Source organism: Ananas comosus, unplaced genomic scaffold (genome assembly GCF_001540865.1).
Source record: "Ananas comosus cultivar F153 unplaced genomic scaffold, ASM154086v1, whole genome shotgun sequence".
NCBI classification, from domain to species: domain Eukaryota; kingdom Viridiplantae; phylum Streptophyta; class Magnoliopsida; order Poales; family Bromeliaceae; genus Ananas; species Ananas comosus.
Window position 1 is genome coordinate 18,113 of NW_017893396.1, and position 14,049 is coordinate 32,161.

A 14,049-nucleotide genomic window follows, 5' to 3' on the forward strand; every position below is an offset into this window, starting at 1 on the left:
ACACGTCAGCCTCATGTGGGAACAGAATCCACCGTCCAAGCAACACAGAGTGAATCACCACCGTCAAAAAGTAGGCGGCGACGATCGAATGATGGATTATTGGACGGTGGATATCGCGCGTCCGCATGCGCACTCCCCGAGACAACCGTGCGGGATTTTCTCTCTCTAGAGTTGAGACGAGTACAACACTTATCCACTCACACCGCTCCCTTCGTCTCCCTCGACGCTCTCTCTCTCTCTTTAGGAAACGCGAGGAATCGCTTCCGAATCTCCCCAAACCCTTGGAGCATCTCCCCCCTTCCTCTTTCTCTTCCTCTTCTTCTTCTCGTGTGGAAGTGTTCGACCTCGATCGATCGCGTTGGGAGCCCTGGTTGCGCTCTCTTTTTCCGCTTCTCTCCCGCTCTCAGAAGCTCCTCTGAGATCCAATGGAGATGGCCATGGAGATCGCCGAATCCCGCGCAGATCTCGCGCTTTCCGACGCTGGAGATGTGGTTCCGACGACGAAGCAGCGAGGGCAATCGATATGCAACCCGTGTTGTCCGCTGCAGCGGCAAGCCTTCCAGTACTAGGGTTTCGGCTCTTCGGATTTGCGATTTTAGAGGTTCTTCTCTTTGCATCGCTGTTAATTACTGTTGAAAGGAGGAATCTTTGTTGGTTCTTGGCGCTTCTAGGGTTTCTGCGGCACAAAACTGGTTCCTTTCTTCTTCCACTTGAAGGAAATCGCATAATTGGGGATAGTTTTGGGGCTCTTGGGCGATTTATAAGGTTTTTATCTCCTCCTATGGCAGGAAAAGAACGAATACCACCGTTTTGCTTTGGATGTTGAATAATTTGTGCACGAAACTGGTTGGAATTCTAAATCTAGGGTTTCTTGAAGGTTAAATTTGCAGTATCGTTCTTTTAGGGTTTATCTGTTTTTAAACAGAGGGCTTTGAGAGGAAATTCGAGAATTCGGGGTAGGTAACATTTTGTATCATGGTGGGAAAGGAATTGGCTATCAGGAAAGTAGGGCCAGTTGATTTGAGAGAGGTCGCGGCAAAGACGACTCTCCGTGATGTGCGGCTTAAGGGGCATACGTATGTGGAGCTAAGACGCGCAGGCAAGCGCATAATCTTTTTCTGCACCATTTGCCTTACTCCATGCTACAGCGACACCGTGTTGTTTGATCATCTTAAGGGAAATCTTCATGCTCGAAGGTATGCCGCTGCCAAAGTTACTCTCTTTGGTCCTGTTCCTTGGCCTTTTAATGATGGTGTTCTGTTCTTTAATAATATCCGTGAGAAAGATTTACTGTTATTAGCTCTGGATTCTCAAAAGAAAGCTTTGGTTGTCCGTAGTGAAACTGTTGATAATGAAAACGAAGTAACATCAAGGCTTAGAGATGATTTAAAGTCGCAAGATCGTCCTTTTGGTATTAGTAGCAATGTTAACAAAGTGACCACTAATGGGAATGGTGATAATCACTGCAGTAATGGCCATAAAAAACCTACAATAGCCGTAAATGGACATAAAAGTTCTGGAAATGGTGGTTGTCTCATTATTCCTGGTGTCTTGCTTAAGGAGGTTGTTTCTAATCTGAGGGTCAGGTTTTTGGGGATTGGAAATGTTGCATATAAAATCAATGAAAACATTGAAGCTAAGGATAAGGTTACTAAGATATGGTGCGCGTGGTCTGGACAAGAGGCTTCTGATGGATCAGAGGAGATGAAGGACTCTCACCAATGTGATTTTGCTATAGTGAACTTTGTTTACACATATGATTTGGGTAGAAAGTGGGGTCCAGGTGATCAAGACCCTCCTCTATCCCCCAGCTCTTTCTTTATGATTGATGACTTGGGGCACTGGGGGAAGAAAAGGAAGAAGTCATTTTCAGATCATGAAAATTCCTCAGAACACAATAGTAGTAGCAATTCTCCCTCTGAAAACGGTTCTGGTCCTGATGGCTGTTCTGCTGATTCTTCTAGCCATCTGCAAATAGCGCGTCTGTCCAGCAAATCTGCTAGGAAAGAGTTGAGGAAGCAGAAGCGTCTTTGTTCTGAGAGAGCCTGTGATATCTGTGGGCAACCGATTCTTCCAGGAAAGGATGTTGCGACCTTGTTGAATTGCAAGACCGGAAATCTAGCTTGCAGCAGTAGAAATACAAATGGGGTGAGTAATTCGAAGGACATGCTAATTGGATATCTGTCATCATTTACTTTCTTCTTAGTTCTATTTGATTGAAGGCACCTAGCGATGACCTTCTGTTCTGAACTGTTTGTAAACTCTTATGTGTTTTCTTAGATTTGTTTGACAACATTAGGGAAAGGGAAAATGTAGTAGCAAACTTTTTCCCCCCTTTTGCTTCTTTCTTTTGGTGGGTGTGTGCAAACAAACCAAAAGGAAGCTCGTTCATGAGTGCCTTTAACCATGTAGAACTTGACTGAAAACAAAAGCACTGCCAAATGCTCCATAAATTTCAATTTCAAAATTTATTTTATTTTCATTCTTATTTGTAAAGTGAGATGGCGCAATGTGATGGCTTTCACTTTAACATATCCAGGCTTTTCATCTATTCCATGCTTCCTGCCTTGTACATTGGATCCTTCTTTGTGAGTATGAGCTGTTGGTTGATCAATCCAATAGCATAAAAAGCATTCGGGGAAGGAAGGCAAGAACAGCTCTTAAAAATAAGATCTCGTCTATATTATGTCCAGAATGTCAGGGTACAGGCATCCATATCGAAGGACAAGAATTAGAGAAGCCAACCGTTTCTCTCGCTGAGGTTTGTGCTGCAGTATAACTGATATTCTTATTTAGGCCTAACATTATTTTTTGGGAAAGTTCTTTTCCTTGTGATTGATGCGGACGCTTACCATTGCTACATCATCTTTTCACATCAGATGTTTCTATATAAGCTCAAAGCCCTTGAGGCACACAAGGCATGGATGAAGAACCCTGAAGTCCTTCAAAAATGCTCCACTGGACTTTATTTTCCTCATGAATCCGAGGAAAATGCACAGGTTCATTCGGTGACACTCTTTTGTTTGTGCTTATCAAGAAAGTGATGCCTTTTTTACAACCGGTTAACTGTAATTTCCATTGTGGTGTAGGAAAAGGTTATGCCGCTAAATTCGCTTCATTTTTATCGGGCTGATGAATGACGCTGCTTGTCGAGAAGGCCGCAGATGTATGAGTGTTAGCATGTTGTAGATTTCTTAGGGCAGTTGTAAATAAGTCTGCATGAATGACACTGAAAGTCGTAGAAAAGTGCCGGCGTTAGTTGCCTGGCTTATATAGTAATTTCTATGGTTTCTGATTTGCATTTCACAGTCATTAGTCATGTATGTAGCTGTATGTTGACCCAGTGATCTGCTACTTTATGTAACCATGTATATTCCAGTTCTATGCAGTGCTTGAACTTACAGGCTACTTCGAAAAGAATTACGCTCGTTTATTCTCGTGTCTAAGTATGCGGTCTTAATCTTTCAGGAACTATAGTTTTATGAGCAACTGTGACAAAGGCGTAACGTGGATCATATGAAATTGTTCGTTTTAGAAATTTGTGTTCAAGAATTGTCCATCATGGGGATGCATCTGGAAACATTATCTCATATGCAAAATCAGGAACTCATCTGACCTGGTTGATTCTCTGGTTGGATACACAAAGAGACCAAATAGCCAACACTGCAAACACTAGTTTTTTCTTCTTTTTGAGAAATGAGGAAATTAATCATCTCTTAATGTTTTTTTTTTTTTTTTTTTTCTCATTATCTTTTAGTTCTTTTTCTTTTCTTTTTTGGACAGGAACAGGTACATAAACAATGGTTGGGGGATCATTCTCCCAATACCCGAGCATATATATCATGAATGAAAGGTTCTTCTATTCGTCTTTCGGAACCACTCAAATTATTATGCGTGGGCATATTACGAGTGTTAGATTGAGTGGACCAAGCGTGGTAAATAAGCACTCACTAGACCTGAGTAAACCCCCTCCCCCATATATTTTTTAATAATTTAAAGAGAGGGCGGCGTACGGACCACGTGGTAGACTCGGTCCACCGATTCCCCGGGCGAATCGCTTTCGACATCGAGCATAAAGCCCACTCGTTACCAAAAGGATCACGGCTTTTTTAGGCCCAAATTTAAAATAGCGAAAAAGCCCAAAACCATTTACTCCTCTCCTCTCTCCTCGTCTCCTTCCCCCAATCCTGCGACCTCTCCTCTCTCCTCTCTCTCCTCCGCCATGGATTCGGCGGTGAAGGACATCAAGTCGAAGGCGGAGCTCGACGAGGCCGTCAATGGAGCCTCCCCGGTGATCCTCCACTTCTGGGCGTCGTGGTGCGAGGCCTCGAAGCCGATGGACCAGGTCTTCTCCCACCTCGCCACCGATTTCCCCCACGCCCGATTCTTCCGGGTACTACCCTTTCCCCTCTTTGTGCTGTTTATGTTGCTCTCTCGAATGATACTAGCCTCGGCCGATGTGGTGCTCGATGCCGATAGATTGGCTGGGGTTTAGGGTTTTGTTCTCCGAGCTGTGGGTCTAGGTTTTATGGTTAATTGGTCGGTGAAAGGAACTTGTTTTTTTTTATTTAAATAATCCGTTCATCTTTTGACTTGTGTAAAGATTCTAGTTTTGATCGACTTTATGTTTGGTTTCTCTTCCACTCTAGGAAGCTCCTAACTTTGGCTGATTGGATGTTCGATGCGTCTGGATTAATCGTGGTTTAGGGTTTTGTCTTTATGTCCCTTAGGGTTTGGGGTTAAGTGGTTGAGGAAAGGAACTGGAATCCCTCTTTTTGTATCCGATTGTCTCTTGATTTGTTGGAAGATTCTAATTTGATGGATTATGTGAAAGGGTTTGGTGCTCTTGTTTTGATTTTTATGTGGTGGGAGAATTAAGGTTCTTTTATTGGGTGGTAGAAACTGAGCACTATTACAAGTATTTGTGGGTTGGCCTTTTGTTTGTTATCCGAATGCTAGGTCTACTATTATGCGAAATCAGAAGGAATTATTATAGGACCTAGAGTTGTCTCTGCAAAGAGTCTCACTTTTTACTCTGTTATTGGATGAAGTAATATTACGTTTTTTGAGATTCAGTATCCAAAGATTATGCCCGACATATGTCCTTAGCATACTCGTTGATGTGCATGTGCGCGTGCACACACATGCCCCTGCTGAGCGTAAGGTTCCTGATTATGGTATCATATCCACCCATCGAAGGTATTTTCATGTGTATAGAATATTCACTGTAATCTATGTTGGTAATATTATCTGATCTAGAAATTTTGGTCTGACTGCATTTCAGATATTTAGCTCTTGTTTGATATATATACATTTATTGTTTAATAACAGCTTCTGCTTGACATCAATCACTTATCAGGTGGAAGCAGAAGAACAGCCTGAAATATCAGAGGCTTATGCAGTTTCAGCAGTGCCTTATTTTGCTTTTTGCAAGGTTGGTGGATCATCTTACTTGTAATTTGTGTGTAATAAGATTTCCTGCGGCTATCTACTCACTTTCTTTGTTACCTTAAATAAGTATTTCTGAGTCTATAAATTGACAAACTGTGTTATTGAGCTAGATATTTTTCTAAATGTTATTGTTCTGTTGGTTGGTCAAAACTTTTCTGAATAATGATTCCTAAGTAATTTTGTTAATATGAGTTTAGGTAAGAATGCTTGTATATTTGGCTAAGGGAAGTCAATTTGCTTCATGTAGATGATTCATGGTATGCACTTCTCTTAGCACTCTAAATTGCTGATATGATAGTTTGTATTGCAAAATTTGGTGCAGGAAATAACCCATGCACGCTTGTCAGGAAATATCACTTTTTTGACCTGATATAATGTTTTGAATTAGTCTCATGACTTAATAGCTTGAAAGCTTGAAAGACTATTTTCTCATGGCCCCCTCTGATAACAACAAATTGAGTATGTTACACAGAGAGATTGACTCAGTCAGTGTGTGGAAGTTAGAGCATTACTTAGTTGTATGTTAGCCAAAACATCCATCATCTGCCCAGCATTTGTAAAGTAAGTTATTGTCGAATGCTGTCGACAAAATCTGCTAGCCTTATATTCTCTAAGACTAAACTATAGTGGCTTGTAATCTAGAGTTGTTGGAAGTTTGATTGAACTTCTAGGTGCCTGTTTTATTTTTTATTTTTCTTTATAAATGCATCTCTCCTGTTAGCCTTGTGACCATATTATTATCTATATAAAACTTCCGAAGATTGATTTTGAGTAAAATTAAGATTTAATTTATTCACAGACATTTACGAGGTAAAGAATCTTGGATAGCATTTGTGGATCTTAGATATTCCTAAATCTTTATCTCATGCAAATGCATTTCGTTTACCTTGGTACTTTGATGAAATTAAATTTCTCCATAATTTCATTCTGCTTTTCAGTTTCTAGCTTGCTATACTCCATTCAATTGATAGTACCGGGAGTAAGATGGAACTATGAAAGAAGCTAAAAATTAATGTATTTGAGCTCAGAATAAATTAATGGAGTCAGTCTCTAAAACTGTGGTGTTATATGGTCCAAACTAAGGAGATAATTCTCATGCAGTTGTTTCGTTCAGACTACACTGACATTCATTGCCATTTTCAGGATGGTAAAATTGTTGATACCCTGGAAGGTGCAGACCCAGCCAGTTTGGCTAACAAAGTTGCAAAAGTTGCTGGACCCGCTAACCTAGCTGAGTGTGCTGCTCCCGCCAGCCTTGGGGTCGCTGCTGGCCCTGCAGTGATTGAAAAAGTTCAAGAGCTCGCCAAGCAAAACGGTTCTTCTCAAACCGTAAGCCCAAGGTCCGACCTCAGCGATTCATTGAAGGAGCGGCTACAACAGCTTGTGAACTCGCACCCTGTTTTCCTTTTCATGAAAGGAAATCCCGAGCAACCAAAATGCAGGTTCAGTCGTAAAGTTGTCGAAATTCTGGAGGAGGAAGGAGTTCAGTTCGGTAGCTTTGATATACTCTCAGATAATGAAGTCCGTGAAGGGATGAAGAAGTTCTCCAACTGGCCAACTTTCCCACAGCTCTTTTGCAAGGGCGAGCTTATCGGTGGCTGTGATATTGTAGTTGCTATGCATGAAAGCGGCGAATTGAAAGATGTATTTAAAGAAAATGATATTCCTATTCAATCTCAAGAATCAAAAGGGGGTTCAGACTCCACGGGCCTAAGTGCTACATTGGCATCACGCCTTGAAACCCTGATTAATTCGAGTCCTGTCATGGTGTTTATGAAGGGGACTGCTGAAGAACCCAAATGTGGGTTTAGTAACAAAGTCGTCGAAATTCTCAAGCAAGAAAAAGTCCCTTTTCAGACCTTCGACATCCTTACAGATGATGAAGTGAGGCGGGGACTAAAGGTGTTCTCCAACTGGCCTAGCTATCCTCAACTCTATGTGAAAGGAGAACTTATTGGGGGGTCAGATATTGTACTGGAGATGCATAAAAGCGGGGAACTGAAAAAGATTTTTGCCGAGAAAGGGATTGCTCCGAAAGAAACACTAGAGGACCGTATTAAAAGTTTGATCAACTCATCAGAGGTTACCCTTTTCATGAAGGGGACGCCGGATGCGCCCCGCTGCGGCTTCAGCTCGAAGGTGGTTAATGCTTTGAGGCAGGAAGGGATTAGCTTCGGTTCGTTTGACATACTGTCGGACGATGAAGTGCGGCAGGGTTTGAAGACATTTTCTAACTGGCCGACCTATCCCCAACTTTACTACAAAGGTGAGCTCATAGGGGGCTGTGATATCGTGCTGGAACTGCTTAATAGCGGTGAGCTCAAATCCACCCTCTCTGAGTAACTAGCATATTTATCGGCATCAAAATAATGAACTATGGAACAGTGTTCTCTCTATAGCATAAGTGTTCGATCTGAGTTAGACTATGTTAATGTGTTCAGGATTCTTACTTTGAGTGGGACTGGGTCCTCCAAATTGCTACATTTAAGTGATGCTTTCTTGAGAGTTACATTCCTCTTAGTTCTCATGTCTTAATAGACTTTAACTGCTGGTGATGAATGCGACTTCTGAAAAATCCCTTTTTTTTGGCCGTTTGTAATGTTTTGCTTTCTGAGTCGTAATTGGCATATCAATTGATAAATCATTTGTAGTTACGATACTGAGTTGGTTTCTGTTCATTTCAGTGTTAAATCTCTGCCTAGGAACTCACTGTGATATTGAATTGGGTGACTTTTATTTCTTTACTCTATACCAGAAGTTCTCTTCTCTATCATTACATTTTGTGCAATTGCCTTATCTTTTTACTCGTATCAATTTCCACTCCTTGGTAATGTTTTGTACATGGAAATTCTATTATGATAATTGGGAAATGTTGTGGGTAATATTGCTCTTATAGATTGCTGATGTATTGTCATACTAATAATATATTTAAGGGAACCGTAGCGGTACTTGTAATGATCATACTTTAATTGCTCTTTTTTAATAAGATCTAGATCTGTTCCCAACAGGAAAGATTATGAAATTCCTCTTCCATCCTATTCAAAGATTACTTGGTGAAAATTTTCATCATGAATGCAAAGCAAAAAGGAAAAGGAGAGACATTTTTCCACCAGTTCCCCATTAGTACCGAAACATGACTAGAAATATGAACCCAAGGGAATACATTAAGATTTTAAACTCAAAATCTCTTTAGTTTCTTTATTTTCCTCTATACCATCATCTTTCATACTCTTCAGAAGATCATCAACTTCTCTCCCCGCTCGCATGCGGGCCCTGATCAATGTGTGATACATCTCCCTATACATGGGCACCGCAATTCTCAACAAACCAATAAAAGTCTCAACCTCCTTGAGATCGCCTTGTTCGCTGAGATGATTTAGTATACTTTTAACTATAGCAGCATTTGGCCCCCACCCAGTGTTAGGGACATAAACGCAAAGCGCGTTCTTCATCAACTCATGCGCCTTCTCTATCTCCCCTTTCTCCGCGTAACCCGTGGCCACGATCCCCCAACTACTCGAAGGGGGCGTCTTTCCTTTCTTCACAAAGTCATCAAGAAGAGCCTCGGCTTTCTCTAAAAGCCCTTTATGCCTGTACCCGGTAAGAAGAACATTCGGGACGCGAAAGTCTAATGCATTGCCGCTACTCTCCCACTCCTTCAGCAAAGCTTCGGCTTCTTCGAGCTCCCCGAGCTTCACAAGCCCCCCGAGCATCGTCGTGTAATCTCGATTGATATACTTCTTGCAGTTCTCCTTTTGAAGATCCCATAATCTCCGCATCTCCGACTTATTCTCTAGATGGCCGTACAGAGAAATCAGATGGTTATAGCCAGGGCCGTGCCGTTTGTCAAGCTTCTCCTCTGCTTTCTTTAGCGCAGAAACAGCTTTTTCCACAAGCTCCGCTTTTATATAGATGCTCGCAACCACCGCATACGTGTTCCAATCGACCACAATTTGCGGCTGATGTTCCATCTCCTCTAGAACCTTCTCCATTCCATATATATCCGACCTTGTCCCGTAAGAATTTATGCATATTCGGTAGCTAAAATTGTCGGGATAGACTCCATTGTTCTTCATTTCGGCGAGCACCGACGGGACCTTTTCGTGTTGCCCAGTGTTCGTGTAGAGACACATGATGTCGTTGTAAGGAAGGGGGGAGAATGCTAAACCCATTTCTTTCATCTTCTTCATGTGAGATAAGGATTTCTCTATTTGGCGCTCTCTCACGTAACAGTTCAAAAGGGCGCCGTAGGTTTTCTCGGTTTTGTTCTTTTCGTCCAAGCTATTAAAGTAGGTCTCGGCAGATGCCGATCCATGAACTTCGCCGATTAAATCGAGCTGTACAGCATGGTCGCTCGGCATGAATGTTATTTTGCTCTTGTTCTTCATCCACTCAGAGACCTGTTTCCGCAAAAGTATAAAACAATCCATGAAACACCAGAAATATTGTTGAATGAACATGAAAGAAGAAAACAAGAAAGCAAAAGACCATCCTTCAATGATCTTATTATTTTTCTTTTTAAATTTATATTAGATCAAAATTTACACAAGAATCTCATTTTACAAGTGATTAAAAAGTTTATATCACAATGGACCAATTACGATCAACTTACGCAAACTTTCACCGCCTAATGCAAATTCTTACTCCACACTACTTAACACAATTAGTCGAATCTCCTTAACCAATATCGAACACAATTACTAAATAAAATTTCCAGAAATTTAACTAAATTATGATGTGTAATTCCATCCAAATCAATCCCCCAAACAGGGTGTGAATCAATGCCGCCGATAACTCCCATCTTTCACTGATTCAGCAACATATATGGAGAACTCTTCATGAACGGGATAAAGCAAACACCTTTAAGGCATTGGTTTCATACTAACCAATATCGTGCACGGTTAGTAAACCAAACTTCTAAATCGATGAACTTTTTTCGCAGAGGAAATAAAGCAAACACCTTTACGGCATGAATTCGATACGAACCTCGAGCGCTTGTTTGAACCGGCGCCGTTTCCGGAGCTCCCTCACCACGTTCTGGAGCTCGACGGGGCGCGCGGAGTTGCCCTTGTCGATCCACCGTTCGATCTCCGGGACGAGGCTGATGCTGGGGTGCCCCAACGGCCAGATCGTGGATTGGAGGCTGGGGCGCGGAGGAGCTCGCTTCGTGCAATAGGAGCTGCTCCAATGGCGGAATCGGAGGGCGCTTCGGAGGCGATTCGCGACGGAGAAGAGCGCTGAGCCCATGGCGGAGCCGCAACAACGACGACGACGACGACGACGAGAAGTTCGGGATTTTGTGAGGGTTTTAGAAGTTGGGACGAAGGGCTAATTTGTAAAAATGGAAAATTTTATGGGCTGGCCCATAAATAAGATTTAGAATTTCTTTTTGGGCTGGATTGTGGGCCAGTAATTTCATATTACGGCCCAAATAGGGTTTAAGCCCTTAACCCCTCCCTCGTCCTTAGTCGAAGGATCAAAACCCTCGCCATTGTTGGGGACCTCAACACACTGTAGGAGCATGAAGCTCCTCCGCCCCCGCAATGGAGGTCCTCTCCTTCTCAGGCTCCTCCGATCCATGGCTACGACTAGGGTTTCTCTCTCGACGGCGACGGAGGTGTCGTCACGGGCCCCGCCCCTGCATGACTCCCTCTACAACCGGGTGGTCATGGTCGCGAACCCTAGGCTCCCCATCGTCCCCGTACTCGAGAGGTGGGTCGAAGAGGGAAACGCCGTGGGTAAGGGGGATCTCCAATCCATTGTCAAGAAGATGAAGACGATGAGGCGATACTCTCACGCCCTCGAGGTCCCTCTCCTTCTCTCTATGTTAAACTTTCTTTTGATTTCGTTAAATGGTATGGTTTGTGTTAATGTCTCCGCTTACACCTGTGTTGGATATCATTTGGACTATGCCTCGTTCATTGAGAGGAGAAGTAATGGAATAGAGAAAGGATGAGCATTGAGGCCATTTAATGGTGGATGTAGGGAACTGAACCACGAATTCTTCGAATTTAGAAGACCATGTTACAAGAAGATCAATCTTGCAGGAAATGGCCCAAAAACAGTGTTAATTAACGAGTTCGAGTGTAGTCGATTGAAATGACCAACTTGGTTTTTTGTGCTGAGAGATTAGAAGAAAATTCACCCTACTTCACAACCTAGGAAAGTTATTTACTTTTGCACAAAATCAGCATAAAAATAGCAGTTCGAAAAGGCTAAATTTTAGAAAACACCTGATAGAATAATTGAAGATGGTGCTTAATCTTCCACTTTTTGTATGTCGACAAGCACTATTTCTTCGACTAGTGCATTTACTGATGTTTCAAAATAGTGTCAGATGGCTTGTGAGTTGTGATAGACATATTCGTGCTGTTACACATATTGCATATAGCATGTACAAGCTCAGAGGTGTTACTTATAAGAACCTAATGACAGGTCACGTACTTCCTTTATAATGATAATGCCAAAAGTATCCGCACTCTCGGCTTTCGTAAACATCTTTATCATGGGAAAACTATGGTCGAAGTATAATATTTTTTTTGAAACTCTTTGGTTAAATGCTTGACATCAAGCACATGAACGAACTTCAAGTGTTAAAAACAGGAGACGAAGAAGATAACAATGGTTCGACTGCTATCATATCAGTTTGCTATATGTAATAAAAGGAAGTTGTGTTTGCCAATAGCTTTTTTCTATAAGATAAACCCATATTAAGAAAGGAAAGCTTTGTTGAATTGTTCTATTATGCTTGTTTATTAGACACTGTTAAGTTTATAGTGCTAACGTTTAATTCTTCTGTGACCTGATATTAAAATTAATGAATGCTTCAGATATCTATGTGGATGAGTGATCGGAGGTATTTTCCCATATCACCTGGTGACGCTGCATACCGGCTCGAGTTGATCAGTAAAGTTCATGGCCTTCAGAATGCTGAGACTTATTTTAATAACTTGCCCCAACAACTAAAAGTCTATCAGCCCTACGGTGCTCTCCTCAGCTGCTACGCAGAAGAGAAAGCTGTCGAGAAAGCAGAAGCCCTCTTTGAGAGGATGAAGGAATTGAATATGGTCACATCATATGCTTATAGTGCACTAATGAAGCTCTATTGCAACATGGGACAGCCTGACAAAGTTCATTCCATATTCCAGTCTATGGAGGAGAAGGGTGTTATTCCTGACGTATTCAGTTACGACATTCTAATCGAAGCATATGCTAGTGCTGCTGATATTCAAGGAATAGAAAACATGTTTGAAAGGATTAAAAACCAGAAGAATTTAGTTAACTGGCACATTTATGCAGTTGCTGCGACAGGTTTCATAAACGCTGGGTTACCAGACAAAGCTTTGGTAGCGCTCAGGGAATCAGAGAAGCTAATACCTAAAAATAAGGGTCAAGTTGCATTTGGATACTTGCTCTCCGTATGTGCTGATATTGGAAATAAAAACGAATTATACCGCATTTGGAATACCTATAAATTACGTGAGAGGGCGTCCAATTCTATGTATATGTGCATGATCAGTCTGTTACTTAAGAAGATGGACGATATAGAAGCTGCGGAGACAATCTTAAAGGAGTGGGAATCAAAATTCAGCTTCTATGATTTCCGGGTCCCGAATTTGCTGATTGGAGCTTATTGCGCAAAAGGGCTTTTGGGAAAAGCAGAAGCTCTGGTGAGTGAAGCCGTCGAGAATGGTAAAACGCCTTTTGCCAATACGTGGGACCGAATGGCAAGTGGGTACTTTAAGGATGGGCAGATCTCCAAGGGAGTAGAGATGACAAAGAGAGCACTCGTGGCGGGCCAAATTGGATGGAAGCCGAATCCTAGGAATGCGATTGAAAGCTTGAATCACTTCTTGGAACAGCAGGATGTTGAAGCAGCAGAGGAGCTCGTGAGGTTGTTGAAGCGCTTAGTACCCTTAACGACAGATGTTTACAATTATTTGTTGAGGATTTATTTAAGTGCCGGTAAACCGCTCTCCGACCTGCTTGAGAGAATGAGGAATGATGGGATTGAGGAGGATGAAGAAACAGCTAGAATTCTCGAGGGGAAAAGTTCGACAGATGTTGAGTTAGAAGAGAACAAAAGTTGAGTACACCCCAAAATCTTATTTTCTGCAGTAAAGCTCCGAAAACCTTGGCATTTCGTTCGATCCAGTATTGCAACAATACGAGGCCCGTCGTAGCTGGAAATTCGGGGGTTTTCAATGGAAAAGCAGTTAAAGAGAAAAATCTGTCAGATGCTCTTTGTATTCAAAACTATCTCAGGTTGTCTAACTCAATTAATGATGCTTATACATGTTAAACTACTAAATGATGGGTTGTGGCTGAACTTGCGTGGATTAAATTATCCCAGAGTAATATGTAACTTTAATTGTTTCTGTTGAACCTTGTCCTGGAATGGAAATGAGAATTGGAGAAAAATTACTGGAAATTTTGTGTTCTGATGCTTTTCTGTTTCCAGAATCTAACTCATAAGCTTAAAATGCGTATGTTTGTGATTTCTATAGTAGAGGAGTTGTTCAAGAAGTTGATTTCGACACGTCGCTGGTGGACCTGCACTGAAGTTAAAGAGTTTTAGGTCGATGAATTACATCGAAT

The 14,049-nt window shown here is 41.9% G+C and overlaps 4 protein-coding genes across 4 annotated transcripts; 3 read left to right on the forward strand and 1 right to left on the reverse strand.

Moving 5' to 3' along the window:
- Positions 1-192: 192 nt before the first annotated feature.
- On the forward strand, positions 193-3,433 carry LOC109705896. The gene is made up of 4 exons (XM_020226681.1): positions 193-2,148; positions 2,540-2,761; positions 2,880-2,999; positions 3,090-3,433. The coding sequence occupies exons 1-4, from the start codon at positions 976-978 to the stop codon at positions 3,138-3,140; spliced, it is 1,566 nt and encodes a 521-aa protein (XP_020082270.1). The 5' UTR covers positions 193-975; the 3' UTR covers positions 3,141-3,433.
- Positions 3,434-4,092: 659 nt separating this feature from the next.
- On the forward strand, positions 4,093-8,105 carry LOC109705898 (monothiol glutaredoxin-S11-like). The gene is made up of 3 exons (XM_020226683.1): positions 4,093-4,393; positions 5,360-5,434; positions 6,595-8,105. Exons 1-3 carry the CDS (start codon positions 4,223-4,225, stop codon positions 7,792-7,794), a joined length of 1,446 nt encoding a protein of 481 aa, XP_020082272.1. The 5' UTR covers positions 4,093-4,222; the 3' UTR covers positions 7,795-8,105.
- Positions 8,106-8,542: 437 nt separating this feature from the next.
- LOC109705897 (pentatricopeptide repeat-containing protein At4g21705, mitochondrial-like) lies at positions 8,543-10,787 on the reverse strand. The gene is made up of 2 exons (XM_020226682.1): positions 10,438-10,787; positions 8,543-9,851 (listed from the first exon to the last, which is right to left on the reverse strand). Exons 1-2 carry the CDS (start codon positions 10,696-10,698, stop codon positions 8,616-8,618), a joined length of 1,497 nt encoding a protein of 498 aa, XP_020082271.1. The 5' UTR covers positions 10,699-10,787; the 3' UTR covers positions 8,543-8,615.
- A 137-nt stretch (positions 10,788-10,924) lies between these two features.
- LOC109705890 (pentatricopeptide repeat-containing protein At2g20710, mitochondrial-like) lies at positions 10,925-13,882 on the forward strand. Its single transcript, XM_020226668.1, has 2 exons — positions 10,925-11,257; positions 12,282-13,882. The coding sequence occupies exons 1-2, from the start codon at positions 10,973-10,975 to the stop codon at positions 13,539-13,541; spliced, it is 1,545 nt and encodes a 514-aa protein (XP_020082257.1). The 5' UTR covers positions 10,925-10,972; the 3' UTR covers positions 13,542-13,882.
- The last annotated feature ends 167 nt before the right edge of the window (positions 13,883-14,049 follow it).